At 38.5% G+C, this 15,524-nt stretch overlaps 1 protein-coding gene across 1 annotated transcript in view; it reads left to right on the top strand.

Annotated features, from left to right (window-relative positions):
• LOC140237427 (cilia- and flagella-associated protein 410-like) overlaps positions 1–14,295 on the top strand; it is a 92,553-nt gene extending 78,258 nt beyond the window's left edge. The window contains exons 5-6 of the mRNA XM_072317350.1: positions 7,408–7,498; positions 12,546–14,295. Of these exons, the coding sequence (XP_072173451.1) occupies positions 7,408–7,498; positions 12,546–12,650 (196 nt within the window). The 3' untranslated portion in view covers positions 12,651–14,295. The remainder of the gene's footprint in view (positions 1–7,407; positions 7,499–12,545) is intronic.
• Positions 14,296–15,524: the final 1,229 nt, after the last annotated feature.

Below are 15,524 nucleotides of genomic sequence, written 5' to 3'. Positions count from 1 at the left end.
CAGAGAAAGAAATAATAAATCATTCAGAACATTTTCAGTGGATCTTAAAGCGTATTTCTAGTGTGTTTTTAAGAGTTGTTCATAACCCACATGGCACTGAGACTTTTCAGGGGTTTTTTGGTTTTTTTCTCTCTCCCTCTCTCTCTCTTTAGCATTGTGGCTGTACATTGGTATACAGGTACTATAATAATGTAAATAACATTAATAATGATGATGAATGTATTTACTGATACCTGGTCCAATCCTTGCACGCTTTCCATTGCAAGTATTTCTTCTGCCTTGTTGGCCCCTCTCATTTTGAAGATATGTTCACATCTGTAGTAGACGACTCTTAAGGTAGAGTTGAAAAGTATGCCTGCATGACCATGAAAATGACAATTTTAGAGAGAGGCACACAGTTGCACACTAACAACAACCACAACCATACTTCTTTATGTAGTATGAGGAAATCAGTCATTCATTTCTGCACCAGACATCAAAGTGAAGTTCAATTATCTTCTCACATTGCAAGATATCATCTCAAGATGCACTTAGGTGTATTCTTTGTCAACCCAATTTTCCAGCGGTATTGGCAAGTGCGGATGAAATTATGTCTTTAGTGGCAAGTGGGGGGGGGGGGGGGAGATGAAATGGATTTTTGCTTTTTCCCACTAATTCATCGAAATACCTTACCATCATCTTCATCATGCAAGCCCAAATTGCTGATACCACAAGTAGGCAGTGCGTAATGGTTGGCTGCATGTGTGGATATTGATGTGTCTGCCTGGGTCTTAAGTTTGTATGAGTGACTCAACGGATCATGGATTTTGGGGGGATTTCGCCAATATTCCCACTGATTGGAAGAGAATAGCTTGGAGTGGAGGGACATGGCTGGGTATATCATATCTTAATTACCAGAAACGTGAAAAGGAGATAGAGTGATTTAAATGTCTACTGCTGGAGGGTTGAGTCATTTAATTTATGTGGTGAGGCTGATGTTTTGCTTTGGACTAATGCCAGTTTCCTCTGCAGCTGCATTTAATGAAGTTGGTCATCATAATCATGTGGTAGATCTCAGTATTTGTCACTGGATGAAAAGAAACTTCATTCCCTCTGGAGATTCAATATGTTCAGAAAGTTTGTTATTAAGCTGAGAGTGGGTTACCAATGCAGAATCTACAGAAGAGTATTTACTCTACCACGACTTATTTTTTGTGAAGCATGATTCGAGGTCATTGAGTACTAATATCACACCTGTACTTCAGTTACTTTGCAGATGGCTCAGTCCTTGGGAGATTTAGCACGAAAGGTTTACCTCAATATTCACATGTATGAATTCTTTCAGCGGGTGTGTTCATAGAATGGTTTTTATGAAGACATCTAGTTGCAGTCTTGAGTGATCAATACTTCCCTCGCCTAAAGAGTATCATTTTGCAGTCTTTGAGGCACCGACTCCCCGCCTTAATGAACAGCAAACATTTGGACAGGAGAAGAGAGATGGAGAGATAGATTGAGGAGAGAGGTAGATTGAACTTCAATTGGATCTTCAAGTAAGGGTTGATATGCAGACAGTACACATAGCATAAAGGAAAGGTTTCCTGTCGGGGACTGTGTAACTTACAGTGATGCATGAGACCGGGGGATGATGAGGGAAGATACCTTGCACTTTAAGAAGCATGATTGCCCCCACCTCCTCCTCAATACCTCGTGTCCGGCGTCCAAAATGAGGAACCCCGCCAAAGCGTGCCAGCAAGGGTGGCAGGGTAGCCCCTTCCTTTGTTCATGTTCATTCATACGTGACAGCTCAAAAGCACTAACGATTATTAGTTCTTAGTTGCAGTCATAAATTTATGATGCGTCAGTCTCGACCATGTCTTTCCCCTTCCGATTCCATCCATGCCGTTGGGCTATTATCTTCTGGGCTTTCACTGCCTCATTGGAATCAACCTTTTTTTTTTGCCTTTTTATTGGGGAGAGGGGTGAAACGGAGGACAGGTGCATGAAATAATGGCGTTGCTAACGGTCTCACAACATCCCAAAGACATAATCCTGTGAAAACTGCCACACTTTGGCGGTTCCGCCGTAAGTGACTCAACCCCTGCAGCTATTCAGTGGTAGCAGCTAAACAAAATTAAAAAAAGCGGGGAGGAAGGCTGCATTAAACAAAATCAACAGAAAAAAAAACAGACATACAGAGGGCAAAATCAAATAAAACTCCCTGAATCAGCTCGGATGATTCATTAGCATTTCCTGGTGATAAAAGTTGGTACAAATGATTTTGAATCATATAGGCCACTCCTTTTCTCTAGACCAGCATTTTCATTTTGCTATTATTTGTAAAAGCCAAGCAAATAAGGCATGTAAAGATGTACTGATGATTTTATTACCTAATTTTTTTACTTTGTTGTAATGAAATTCCATTATAACCACTTGCATTGTATATAGATATCATAGTACACTTCCTGATTAATATTCTATATTGGAGGCATCAAAGGTAGAGTGATAATTATGCAGCTTTAAAGATGAATATTTACTCTTATTTTGATTGTATTTTAGATTGGAATCAGGGGAATATTTTATACCACCCAAAGTCTTGCCCCATTTGTGTCTGACATCCAGTGGTAAAGAAAAACAAACCCAGCAACTTGCTACTAGTGAAATGTCCAGTTCACCTGTAATATCCCTGAATGTTTTTCATACAATATTTTGCTTTGAAAATTGAGCTGAATGCTGATTTACTGTCACCAGCAGCCACCAGCTACTTTGTTATATATTCTGGTATCAAGGGGCGGATCCAGGTATTCCGTAAAGAGGGGGCGCCTTTACAAAATTAAAGGGGGGGGGGGGGGAGGGCTGCACACACCCCTCCCCCATTTTTTCCTTTTATTATTTCTTTTGTTTTAATAAAAAATAATGGGGCGGGCGCCCGATGTGCTCCCCCCAGATCCACCACTTGGTATCAATCTACAGATTTCACCCATTTTACATACTGTCCAAACTCTACTTGTAGGCCTATATAAAAATTCTTTATTTCTGTCTATTTTTGTGACATACAAGTATAAATCTATTTTGAAATGGCTGAGATATGTATCCAAAAACAAAGTAAGACAAAGCAATCCTAGTTACAGTTGGGTCCCGCTTGTTATAGGGATCCCTTTGTTTTGGCTATCTCAGCCATTTAAAAACTATTTTCTATCAAATAAACATTGAATCTCTCTTAGAATTACATGCTCTTTCATATTTCATGAGAGGTTTCTTTTTAGCTTAGTACCAAAAAGTTGGAAATCTGAAGCCCCATCTCAACTAAAACTATACCTTCCCTTTAACCTGAATTGTTCAATTTATCTTCATCTGAGTTTGTTCTTTGTCTGCGCTGTTCCCATATGCGATGATCTCAAAACACTTCTAGATTTGTTCTATCTTCGTCGATTTACCTCACAGAGACAACTTGTCTCCCTCACTTAGAAATGGAAGATTCATGATAGTAATTCTATTAAAATTCGTTTTTTTTTTAATGTTGTCTCTTTAAGCTTGATGAGAACTCAGTTAATGTTTTCCCATTATCAAAACTTGCCCCTCTACCATTTGCGTCAGTCAGCTGGGGTTGACTGTCGTTCTCATTCACACCTCTTAGTGAGGTCTTTCCTTCTTCTCCATCTCTCTCTCCCTCCCCCTCTCCATCTCTCGCTCTTCCGCCCTCTCCCTTTCCCATCAAAGTTAAATTCTCATCAGCAGTCAGGCTGCAGCAGCCAGCCACTGAAAACCCACTGAGGTTCCGTAATTGGATTATATCCCCACGGAGAAATTTAAATTAATGAGGCGACCACATATTGCCAATGTAAACTAACACAATTTTTTCTTCAAGGATAAATCAGCAGGTATTCCAAAACAATTTCTTAATGATACAATTTTTTATAATGAGAGAGCATTTTCTGTTTTAACTTTTTGAAAAACGTCACATTGAATACACCGTCTCGTCAGTCTTCTCCAAAAACTCCCCCATCCCGGCAATGACGACATTATTTGCTCGTATGACTTTCCATTTAGTGCGTAGCATTTTTTCGATTGGGACTGCAAACAAGCTGTGAATGAAGGAAGAATATTGTACTGCGATGTGCCAGGCAATGTATGAGCAGCTGTAATTGGACACATGTTTTGCTTGTTAGCTGCAAATTATGTTACCCATATCAGCACCAGCACTGAGTCTCATGCAACGTCAGAAGACAAAGCTGCATGTTGGTTCAGTAGCTTTGTCTGCATATGAGCTTTCCTTCTGTTTCAGAGACTGAAGGTACTATCGACCGTGTGTTGTTTACATGGCAAAGTGGAAGATAATACATTATTATCTGTGAGTTCAGCAGAAAGAGGGTTTCATGCACATCATATCTAAGATCTTCAAACGTGTGACTATAAAAACATAGGTATTGCCTATTATCAAAGTTATCATTGGTACGTGACATTAGATTTTAGTTCTAAAACAAATTGAGAGGACCATCATTTACAGGTAGTTTATACTGTAATATTCTTGATTTTGGTTCTTATGATTACAAATAAGAATATGAGGCAAATTCATACAAGATTAGCATAAAACTGCCACCATCGGTGCCCAACAAGGAAAGGGTGGTGGTTGTTTTTTTATGTGTGTGTGTGTGTGTGTGTGTTTTTTTTTTTCTCAGCATATAGTGCTGTATTACCATATTTACACTAAAAGGAATATAAAGTGGTATCCTGCTGTATGCTTATTGTGGTTTGCATTCAGTCATCAATGTTTGCAGGATGAGTACCAACATCTACAAATGGCATTGAGAGAGATTATAGATAGCAGTTAAAATGTGAAATTGGAGGGGATATGAAGAATTTCTGGGCTAAGAGAAAAAGAGCTAGAGATGACAAAATCCAAGTATCTCATAAAGTATAGGCAGAAATTTGGAATGAAAATATTCTTGGCAAGGATGAAAAGAAAAAACAAAACAAAACAAATGGTTTGGATGATCCTTTGAATCATATCATGTGAAGAGTATCAGACTCAAAACCCATTTACTGACAAGAGTCATTGTTTTAGGATTGCGATGCAAAAATTGATTTCATTTACCATTGTTTACACATTGAAAACAAAAAGTTTATTCCACTGCACATGAAACACTTTGAATATCGGAACTGCCCATTTCTAAGCAATGACTGGAGCATTACCCCAAGCACCCTCCACCCAAGCCTAGTGCTCTGAGTTGCATCAGAAGATTAAAAGATGTAGTTCATACACACTGTGTGAGGCACATTATTTGTGCTTAAAAGGGTTTTTTGGGGAAAAAAATAAGATTGACTGATTTTCGCATCTGGATGCAGACTGCAGTAGTTACTTTTTTTTTAAATCCATATACATGAAATATCTTCTTTTTTTTCCACATCGTGTTGCAAAAATTTATGTTTGCAAAACTCGCTATATTTGGGTGTGCGATTTTTTTTTTTTTTTTTTTTATTCCAGAACACACTCATATGGAATGAGTCAAGAGTTACAGGGAAAAATCTGATTAGATTTGTTTAGCAAACTGTTGAGAATCCTGGAGTGGGAATATTAATAGCTGGCCTTGGCATTATTACTGTATGTGTATGTATGTGTGTGCATGGGGGGGGGGGGGGAAGGGGTGGGCAAATATTAATGAGACACACATGGGATCAAGGTAGCATCAACCATTATTAGCTTTGCCCATTGAATGATGGTTTAAAGAAGGGGGGAGAACTGCTGTAGATTAAAAAGTGCTTCAGATATGCATATGTGAGCTGGAACAAAATGTTTATGATTTTTGTGTCAAAATTGTGACTTTGAATACCAGAAGTAATGTAATCATCATTTTAGGAATTTTGTATGTCCAAGTGTAGAAATTACCCTATTCTCATGAATATTATGGAATCTAGTCTGCCACTGAACATGTAATTTTCTAGAATTTTTTCACTTTGCTTGCTCTAGTGCAAGTAATGTTTGAGATGACAAATATGGCAGTGAAGGGTTTCTGTGTATGCATTATATATGATATCCATGATATGAATGTGCAATAACCTTTGAAAGTGGGTTATGATCACTCCCACAGGTATTGAATGCACCATCAGCTCCAGACGCTGGACAGTTAAAGCCCAAACAAAGTTCTGGTATGCCTGCAAAAGTTGTCAAATTTTGCTTCAAAATGTGAACGTATGCCTAGGAAATGTGCGGAATAACGCTGTAATAACAAGATATTCGATGGGTAAGGACGAAAATGGGATATATAAACCAAAAACATTCAGTCTCGGAACTTACCCGAACGGGGTCAGGCTAGACTCGGACTCGGGAATAACTCGGCCTCGCTTTGCTTGACGGCAGGATGAGTTGTACTGCTACTGGTTTTCCCTCTGGATTGTACAGTACCATGCACACGGGAGCGGCCTGTATAAACTACATTGTAGCGTTCTGGCTACTCGCAGTAATGGTCCGAGTTGTTACAACACGCGCATCAAAAACCTCTTTGGCGCGCATGCAAAATTAGTGTGCGCCTCTCAAGCACCTCTAAAAACAATCAAAGACAATTGATGAACAACAACAAAAACTTCAAAGACCGCGCGTCTCAGCAACTGAGGTGATGTGCGTATTATAAAGCGTCTTTGCTAGTAGGCTTGAGGACCGCGCGCTGTCCATTTGTTTTGTACAGGATTAGCACGCACTTTCCTGTCTGCTCAGTAAGGCCTCGTTTGGCCTGTGCCCGTAGTATTATAGAGTAGGCTACTGATGAACATGGCGATCACGAACTGTGTGTAAATTGTCTGAAATAGGGTCGAGTTTTCCCTGAGACCGAGTTAGTCTGGAGCCTTCTGGAATAAAAGTCGGTTTACCGACTTTTATTATTTTTCTCAAAATACTCCAAAACGACTCATCATTCCGGCAAACCGCGTCAGCCAGGTAAGTTTCTTTGTAGACTCTTTCGATATATTGCAAGCAAATATGAAATGGTGCCAGACGGGTTCTCAAGCCCTTACCAGAACTTAGTTTTCACTTTAATGCACATAACTATCCACTCTTACAATTAAACATTAATATCCAGGCCTGAATAGGTCTCTCTCTCTCTTTCTGTCTGTCTGTCTATCAGTCTTTTTGTCTTTCTGTCTGTCTCAGTTTCTCTCATTCTTTTTTGTCTGTCTGTCTATATGTCCATCTGTTGTCTTTTTGTCTGTCTGTCTGTCTCAGTTTCTCTCATTTTTTTGTCTGTCTGTCTATATGTCCATCTGCTGTCGTTCTTTCTGTCTGTCTGCTTGTCTGTCTGTCTGTCTGTCTGTCTGTCTGAATGTATACACATATGTCTGTCTGTCTGTCTTAATGTATGTATGTATGTATGCCTGTCTCCATGTCTCCATATGGGCACTTCACAACTTTCTCTCACGTATTTTTGTTTCCTGCTGCAGTAAAATCAGAGAACAGCTGGGACTGAAGCCACTACCTGCCGACAAACTCTCCCCTGCCAAGCACAAGACAGTAAGCAGCCACAAAACTAAAGTAAGCACATTAATCAACTAATTGTGTGAGTTCTCTTGCTGTGCATTACTATCTTTACCAAAGGAGGTTCTAGAGATGGAGTCGCAACAGTCCATTCCCTTTCATCCCATGTTTGATGCCGCCACTCAAAAAAATATATATGGAGTATGTGCCAAACTGGAGCTTCCCCACAGATATGAAGACAATTGATTCATGTGTCATTGCATAATGACCAGCCACTCTCAAAGGAAGATATGTCTTTACGATGGTAATTACTTTTTGCCATCTCTTCTATAAAAGATGAGTGTTTCATTCTGGTACAGACGTGGGGATGTGCAAATTAAATTGCGGAAAGAATGATGAAATAAAAGTTCAAAATTTCTCGACTTCACATGTCTTTGCACTAATCTGACATATAAATGAATGAAGAACTGTACTTGAAAATTCCACTATATCAGTTTCATTTGTCGCAAATGATCCCAAAAAAAAAAAAAAATGATAGAATGTGCTTTCAAATAAGGGTACAGTTTTGAACACTTACACAACATACGGTTTAGATTACACTTTTGAACATATTTCTGAATGGGATTTACTTCTGTTTTATATGCTTTATGATGAAGGATGAAAATTCATTTCATTTAGTATTACTAAATGAAATAGTAAATAAACAAGCAAAATATAGCCTACATTTTGTTAACGTTCAAAATTGATCTTCAGATTGCTCATAGAGACAGCGGCATCGAACCCCAATCATCAAAGGAACAAATGCACCTGTGCAATTTTTTTTTGTGCATCTATAGAACACCAACAGCTGTTTGAATGATTACAGCCAGTTGAAACTCCATCTTTCGTATTTCATTGATCATACCTTAATGATAATATGTCATGACACTGAAATGGAGGCTGAGATCAATCATAGCAAAAAACAATATTTTGTTTTATTTGCCCAGTTTGTCAAATCATTCTTCAGAGTCATTTCTTCACTGCAGTGCAATAGATTCAAAATGATCTTTTTGCACTGATGTGAGCATACTTTTCACCCCAGCAAATAAACAGTGTGGAATGGCTCCAGGAAAAAAAAAAAAAAAAAAAAAAACTGTGTCAAACTTTGCAGGTGTAACACTCATCATGCAGCAATGAGCAAAGGAGGGGGCTGTCCCTACACTAAATATAAACATGGAGCTGTTGCGAAGCAAGCAAATTCTCAATATACGATGGTGCTACGTGCAGTTATAGCACAGATACAGGTAATGGTACAGGCATGCAGATCGTATACTTGAAGCTCAGTTAGACATGTTTAGGTTTTTGTTGGGGGGGGGGGGAGGGGAGGTGGGTCGGTAAGAGGGGGAGGTGGCACTGTGGCATGAAACTGTTAATGCTACTTCACTGCTAAAAAAAAACGTCAATTAAAAATGAATGGAAATATGTTTCACTGCACAGTAAATGATCCAAAGCACATTATTGTTTTATGTAGTCACAGTTGATGAGTGAGACCTGAGCTAGATATCTCTTTTATAACAGGCACCAGATCTTTGTAATCACATAAAAGCCTTCCTCTGGTGTGTTCTCTTTTGCCAAAAAGTATTTATCTTTCAGTCTATGTCTTTTACGTCACAAACAGAATGCTAAGATTAGCAATATACAACTTGTAGTACCATCAGTATTTATTGACGGTCAGAGCTGGGTCTAAGCAGCGGCAGACTGGGTAATGATTTTATTGTAGGGAATGAGATTGTTTCCATCAGAAAGCACTCCATAATCAGTAGGATGGAGGCAAAATAAGGAAGGCGTGCTGTGCTGTCTTCCGTAGGGTCCCTTGCGAGAGCCAGATAATGACGTAGACGTAGAAAATGCCGATTCTGTCCTATCAGATGGATCGAATCCCCTGCTACCTCTTAGTCACCAGTGGTGGAAAGGTAGTTCTTTGAGCTCAGGGGGTTTCTTGGTCCACTTGTCACAGCCTTTCCCACTTGGTAGAATTTTAGGTGAGTCAAGGAGGAGTCTAGTGGGATCACAGGAGGGCCTTTGATCTAAGAGTGGGGAGGACTTTGGAGTGGACTAATTGACCTTCTCTTGGCAGTATCCCCGACCGCCGAACCCTCCACCACCCACCCCCAAAAAGGAGACTCCATTGCTCTAGAATCATACCTTAAAGGGATTGTACAGTTTTGGTTGAGACCCAATTTCAGGTTTCTAACATTTTTTGGTGAGCTACTGAGAAACCTCTTATGGAAATATGAAAGAGCATGTAATTCTATGAGGAATTCAATGTTTATTTGATGAAAATTGGTTTTGAAATGGCTGAGATATCCAAAAAGAGCGATTCTAATGAAGTGTGGGACCTACACTTTATTACGATCGCTTTGTTTTACTTTGTTTTTGGATGTTTCAGTCATTCCAAACCCGCTTTTCATCAAATAAACTTTGAATTCCTCTTAAAATGGTATGCTCTGTACTATATCATAAGTGTTTTCTTGGTATCTCGCAAAAAGTTAAAAGCCCAATTCTCATCTCCACCAATACTGTACCATCCCTTTAATATGGGGCTATTTGGAAGTTGTTATGTGCATGTGTCTTATTTTTCAACTTAAATGATTTGTAAGCTAGCAAACTGGACAAATAATCAAGGGAGTATGTCCTATATGTGACCGTGCATCACCAAACCAAATAAAAGTCACACAACACAATTTTAAGTGAGGACTTAGATTAGGTAGAATAGGTCAACTAAGTTTATATTTAGTTCTTTATATTTTCTGAAATAGTTCTTCTATATAATTCTGAAGTGTGGGATCATACAATGAATGGGAAATTGTCTCTTTTGCGATTTTTCTGGAACACATTTTTTGTGTGTGTGTCTGATGTAGGCAGTCTACAATGTACGGATTAGGAGCAGGAGAAATCCATTACACAGTCTTCTTATCTAACTCTAATTATATTTGAAATTATGATGATATTGCATTGAAAGTTAATACTAGTCTTGAATAGAATATTCTTGATGCATGTGCAGAATTGCAGTTTAGTCTAATTATTGTGGTTGCTATGGAATTTTACATCCTGTTCTTTGTCCTATTCATTGCACAGAGTACCACTGGGTAAGATTGCACTGGAAAAGACCTCAAACTGACAAAGCTTTTTTTTTTTTCTCTCAGTAAGCACTTTTCTAGAGGGTGTACTTTCTCTACATCATTAGATGGGTTGGGAAAGTCCATTTGTATTGAGATAGTATGGCATTTCATAGCTTTGAGTCCGCTCTTTCAGAACCTGCCCTAATCTAAAAGTCCATGTGTGGCTACTTTTTGGTGGATTTGTGAAGCAAAGTCAACATCTACAAATCTGGAAAGAAATTAAGTAGCAGTATAATATGCTGATATGTTTCTTGCTAATTTATTCCTGTATCCAAGAGCCTTGAGAAATCATCAGACCCTTTCCCTGATGCATCCTACAACTGTATGATGATTTCCTGAATTGTTTCTGAGTGGTATGAAACACTTTCTGACTCAAGATTTCTGTTTTAAGTACTTCCTTTATAAGTGATGTGGCTCGCATAGAAAACACATTAACATCTAAGGCAGTACCTGGGAATGACTGTATTGGTTTTGCAATTTGTGTACCTCTCAGCATTCATCAGTTGATTAGGGATTGAGTGGCTGGATGATCAGTTTTACACAGATGCCAAGTCTTGCTGATTGTGCCAGAGGCTTCCTGAAAAATTAACTATCTCTTCATTTCCCGACAAAAAGAATATAAGCGCCTGCACAAACAAACAAGCAACTATCTTCCCGACGGCTCTTTGGAGCCTCCGTGATGTTTGCCTGATGAATGCTGGCAGCTCTGAAGTCATTCATAATTGATCGGAAAGCATAAAACATGATGCACGTCAATGTCAAAACCACTTGAAGACTGAGAGAAGGGTGCGAGGAAGGGGTGAATGCAGGTTTCATAGTGGGCTTTGTGTGATGGAAGGAGCTGCTGTGGTTCAGTGGATAAGCTCATGGACCATGAGCCAGAAGGTTCCTGGTTCAAGTCCCCGAGCTGCAGTGGTTGTGTCCCTAGGCAAGGCTTTTTATCCTCATTGTCTACTCCTTCAGAGGGAACTCAAATCTGTCCATCCTGTGCTTGCTTGCGTACAAACAGCCATTGCTTCCCTACCAGTTGTGTCAATCTAGTGTCTCTTTCAGTGATTCAGCACACTAATTAGATAATGTGCATATCATCCTCGGGTGACAAGACCTCTTATCTAAAAAACAAACAAACCAAAAAACATTGATTTTCAGAAGAGCAAAAGAATTTTTTATTTTGCAACATTTTCACAAAATAACATCAATGTTGATATTGAATAATTTAGTGGAAGAATGTGTGGAAGAACACGAGCAAGTGTGATGTTGTAATCCCATATCAATTTTTGATATTTAGAACTGAGCAATGAGTTGTTTGTTTTTTTTAATATATGCCATTGGAGATTTGAGATCTTGTTACCCCAGGGACAGTATGAATTGTGATATAGAGAAACCTCCAGGTATCCTTCATACACATTGGTTGAATCACTAACATCAGGTTGAGTAGAGATTTTTATAGCATTTTCTAACAACTAATTTCATGACTTGTTATGCAACCAAATACTTTCTCATTCTCACATCATTTCTCTGAAAATGTACTCTGTGGGACTGCAACATGACGTGTATGAAATCTTAACTGTTTTGCCCTGCACTTAGACCAGACTGCTTAACTGTTTACTAATATATTTGGTCCAAGTGCAGGGCAAAAAATTATTTATGAACAAAAGATAATAAACTGCAAAAAAATGTAAACTGAGTTTCTTTCGGTCTTGTGAAAAGTGCTTCAGAAATTATGCAGATATCAACACAAGGAAACCAGTACCTACTGGTCTGCTTTAGGAATATATTTGAGTAAAAATTTCACAGGACACTCAGTGGTTGCAATCACATAGCCCTACATTGTTTTCAAGTGCATAACATGTAATCGTCAGATATTACATGTGAATTAAGTTCATTTTTATCCTTACCATTTTTATTGCATATTATTATTATCTTGTCTCTGTCCCTTGTAGAATGCCAGCATTCTATCGGCCGTACTGACACTCATCAAGGAGTTGGATCGTGACAGTCTGGAGGTGGTGGCCAATGCCTGCAAGGATCGGTTAGAGTCGTTATGATCTCACCCTCGCCGCCTCAGTCAACAGACACTACCACTCTGGTCGTTGTCGGTGTCGTCCTTATCAAGCCAGCTCACAAAGTGATGCGGTCCATCCGTGAACTCAAATGATGCTAAGAGACATTGTGTATCATCATCATCGTCGTCATCAAATAAGTGAGCAGATCTCTGGTGGTGTGTCACACATTCTTTACGCTTTGCAGATTCCCCGTCATTGCTTAAAGAAGTACTGGCATTGTATCAAACTCACATGAAGCAAGGACATTTTTTTTTTTCTCTAAAGATGCATTATATGTTTTATGACTCTTAAAGAGAACACTGGCTGCAGTGTAAGTCAGCAGCCCATCTGAGGCACATCCTGAGATTTGTGATCATGCCCATCCAGCTTTGAAATTGGAATTGCATATGGAGAACTTGGTGGAAGTTGATGCAAGCTACTTGGACTGCTGAGGAACTTGATGAGATAGAACGGGTGATGATATTTTGTGAAATCTGGTCTTTTCCACAGAACACTTATCGTTTGTGTTTTGGTTATTCAAAAAAAAAAAAAGTTCCTGTGGAGATGATGTTAGTCATTGTGGGGTAATATTGGAGTTGAGTGCCATTGAATTTGCTGATATGTTTTGTCCATAAGATATTGAGCTTGTGAAATCTTACCTCTTTGTAATTTCTTTTTTTTCCCTTCATTTTTGTGTTTTCCAAAAATTACAAAGGGCTGTTTGATGTCCATTTCTTCTGGAGAACGGTAACCAGGAATTGCCAAATCTATCTTATGTTGAGATTCAGACAAAAGTGTTTTGAATCAAGGTAGTGACAGTAAGGAATTGTATTCGTAAAATTTTTATGTTCTAAAATTAGACAATTAAATTAGACAAATGTTTAAAGAACTTATACTGTCTGCACATCATAAGGTGTGGAATACCATTGGCATCTTGAATGCAGACATTTGACTGAGCAGTGTAGAAAAGTAACTCACTGAATGATTTGTTTTGCACAGCTTGAGGAATACAATTAGAGGCTCTCTTTACAAGATTGTGAGGAATGAATTTGTGATGTATTTGATATAATTTTCCCCCATCATGTTGAGCAGAATCATGCAAATATGTTGTTAGTTTTATTTCAGAAAAAAAAAAATTGTAGTTGAGACCAGTCCATGCACAAAAATAAATAAAATAATAATAATAAAATTAGAAGGAAAGAATGCATGTTTAAGATTTGCTTTTATTGTAGTGCAGTATTGAATAACTGATGTTCAAAATTAATGACCTTTAGATAAATCATTAGTAAGCCCATAACTATTAAGGCTCTAAATGAGATGCTTTATTCAGAGTGATGTGTTGTAAAGCAACACTTTTACACAGGCTCATCATTCGGCCTCATGTCCATCAGTTTTTTCTTTATAGCATGATGCCATTGGATTTTGCAAGGGTATTACTTAGTTTCCTGTATCCATGGATTTGAAGGTTATTTATGAAGACATGTTTGTACTGAGATGCTTTGAGAACCTAGTCAAGGCCGTATCAACCTGATTAGCAGGTGCGTTTATTATTTTGTGAGTCACAGTCAACCTTGCTCAAGTCGACATCGCCTAAGTCGAATAATCACCTAACTTGAAGTTCTTTTCAAGCCTCTTCTCTTTATATTCTATTGATTTTAATCCCACATAAGTTGAAGCTATTTCTTCAGTCCAAATAGATTCGACGTAGGCAAGGTTGACTGTATTTAATACTTCATTGCAGCTAACGGCATGTTTAAATTGTGTAAAGAAAGGTAAGAAACAAACTATGATGTCGATGGTATAAAATATTTTGAGTTGTGTAATCCAGCATGCATGTCAGCAGCCGAGAAGACAAGTACAGGAAGTGTACAGAAGAAGTCAATTGGAAAGTATGACATAAACCTCTAGCAGTAAAATGCAGCCAGATCCTGCCTCAAGCCCCCCCCCCCCCCCCCCCCTCCTTACATTGCATTTCAGTACCTTTATGTTAAACATTCCTGGCACATAAAAATATATTGTACTCTGATAGCATAGAAGGATTTTGACTGGCAGTCTCTCACCTACAGAGGGCAGCATGCTAGGTTTAGATAATGGGGACATGATGTCTCTGGTCATGCACAGTCTTGGATGTGGAACGAACTTCAAGGGAAGCGCTGAAGTTCTATAGATTTGCTCTTGTTTTGCATTGCAGTGAACAGCAAGTGATTAATCTTAGCCACCAGAGCAAACTGTTAGCCTCAAAGCTTGTTCTTGATTATAGAAGGTTTGATACGTAATCCTGCACACAGTGTGAAATTATCCATCGTGCATCAGCGTCTATCAATGTAAGTGGGTGGATGACATTCATGGGCTATTATATCTAAAACAGTGGATTATTGAGATCCATGAGTTTCTACATTACAACTTTCTTTTGCTTTCCCCCTTTTTTTTTTTTTGTTAACTGAAATATTGATGAAATTTGAAAATTTTCATATGAGGAGTATTCATTTTTGCCACTTTGGTAATTTTACACTATTATTCACTGACAAATTACACAAAAAGACACATACTGTACGAGCTGAAATTTTGACCTACAGATATTTTCGCGAATTGGTACTTGGAGGACATTTTCGTGTGTTGTTAACTTTGCGGTTGCGAGGGTCTAACTGAACTCAGCTATTTGCGCGTTGTTATTTTCGCGGTTCAAAGGCGATTCACAAAATTCGCGAAAATAAAACCACCGCGAAAATTTCAGCTCGTACAGTATACTCAAAGTCACATATTTCTTTGTTCTTCAATATTTTTGTCAATACCTTCGAAAATCCAAGTAGAAGGACAAATAAAAATGCTTATCCCCTGTTAACATTCCCTCTTCATTTTTCCCATCACTCTTAGGGC

The sequence above is a fragment of the Diadema setosum genome, chromosome 14, assembly GCF_964275005.1.
Source record: "Diadema setosum chromosome 14, eeDiaSeto1, whole genome shotgun sequence".
In the NCBI taxonomy this organism is placed as follows: domain Eukaryota; kingdom Metazoa; phylum Echinodermata; class Echinoidea; order Diadematoida; family Diadematidae; genus Diadema; species Diadema setosum.
The sequence above is the reverse complement of the archived record's forward strand: the minus strand, read 5'-3'. Positions and strand labels throughout refer to the sequence as shown.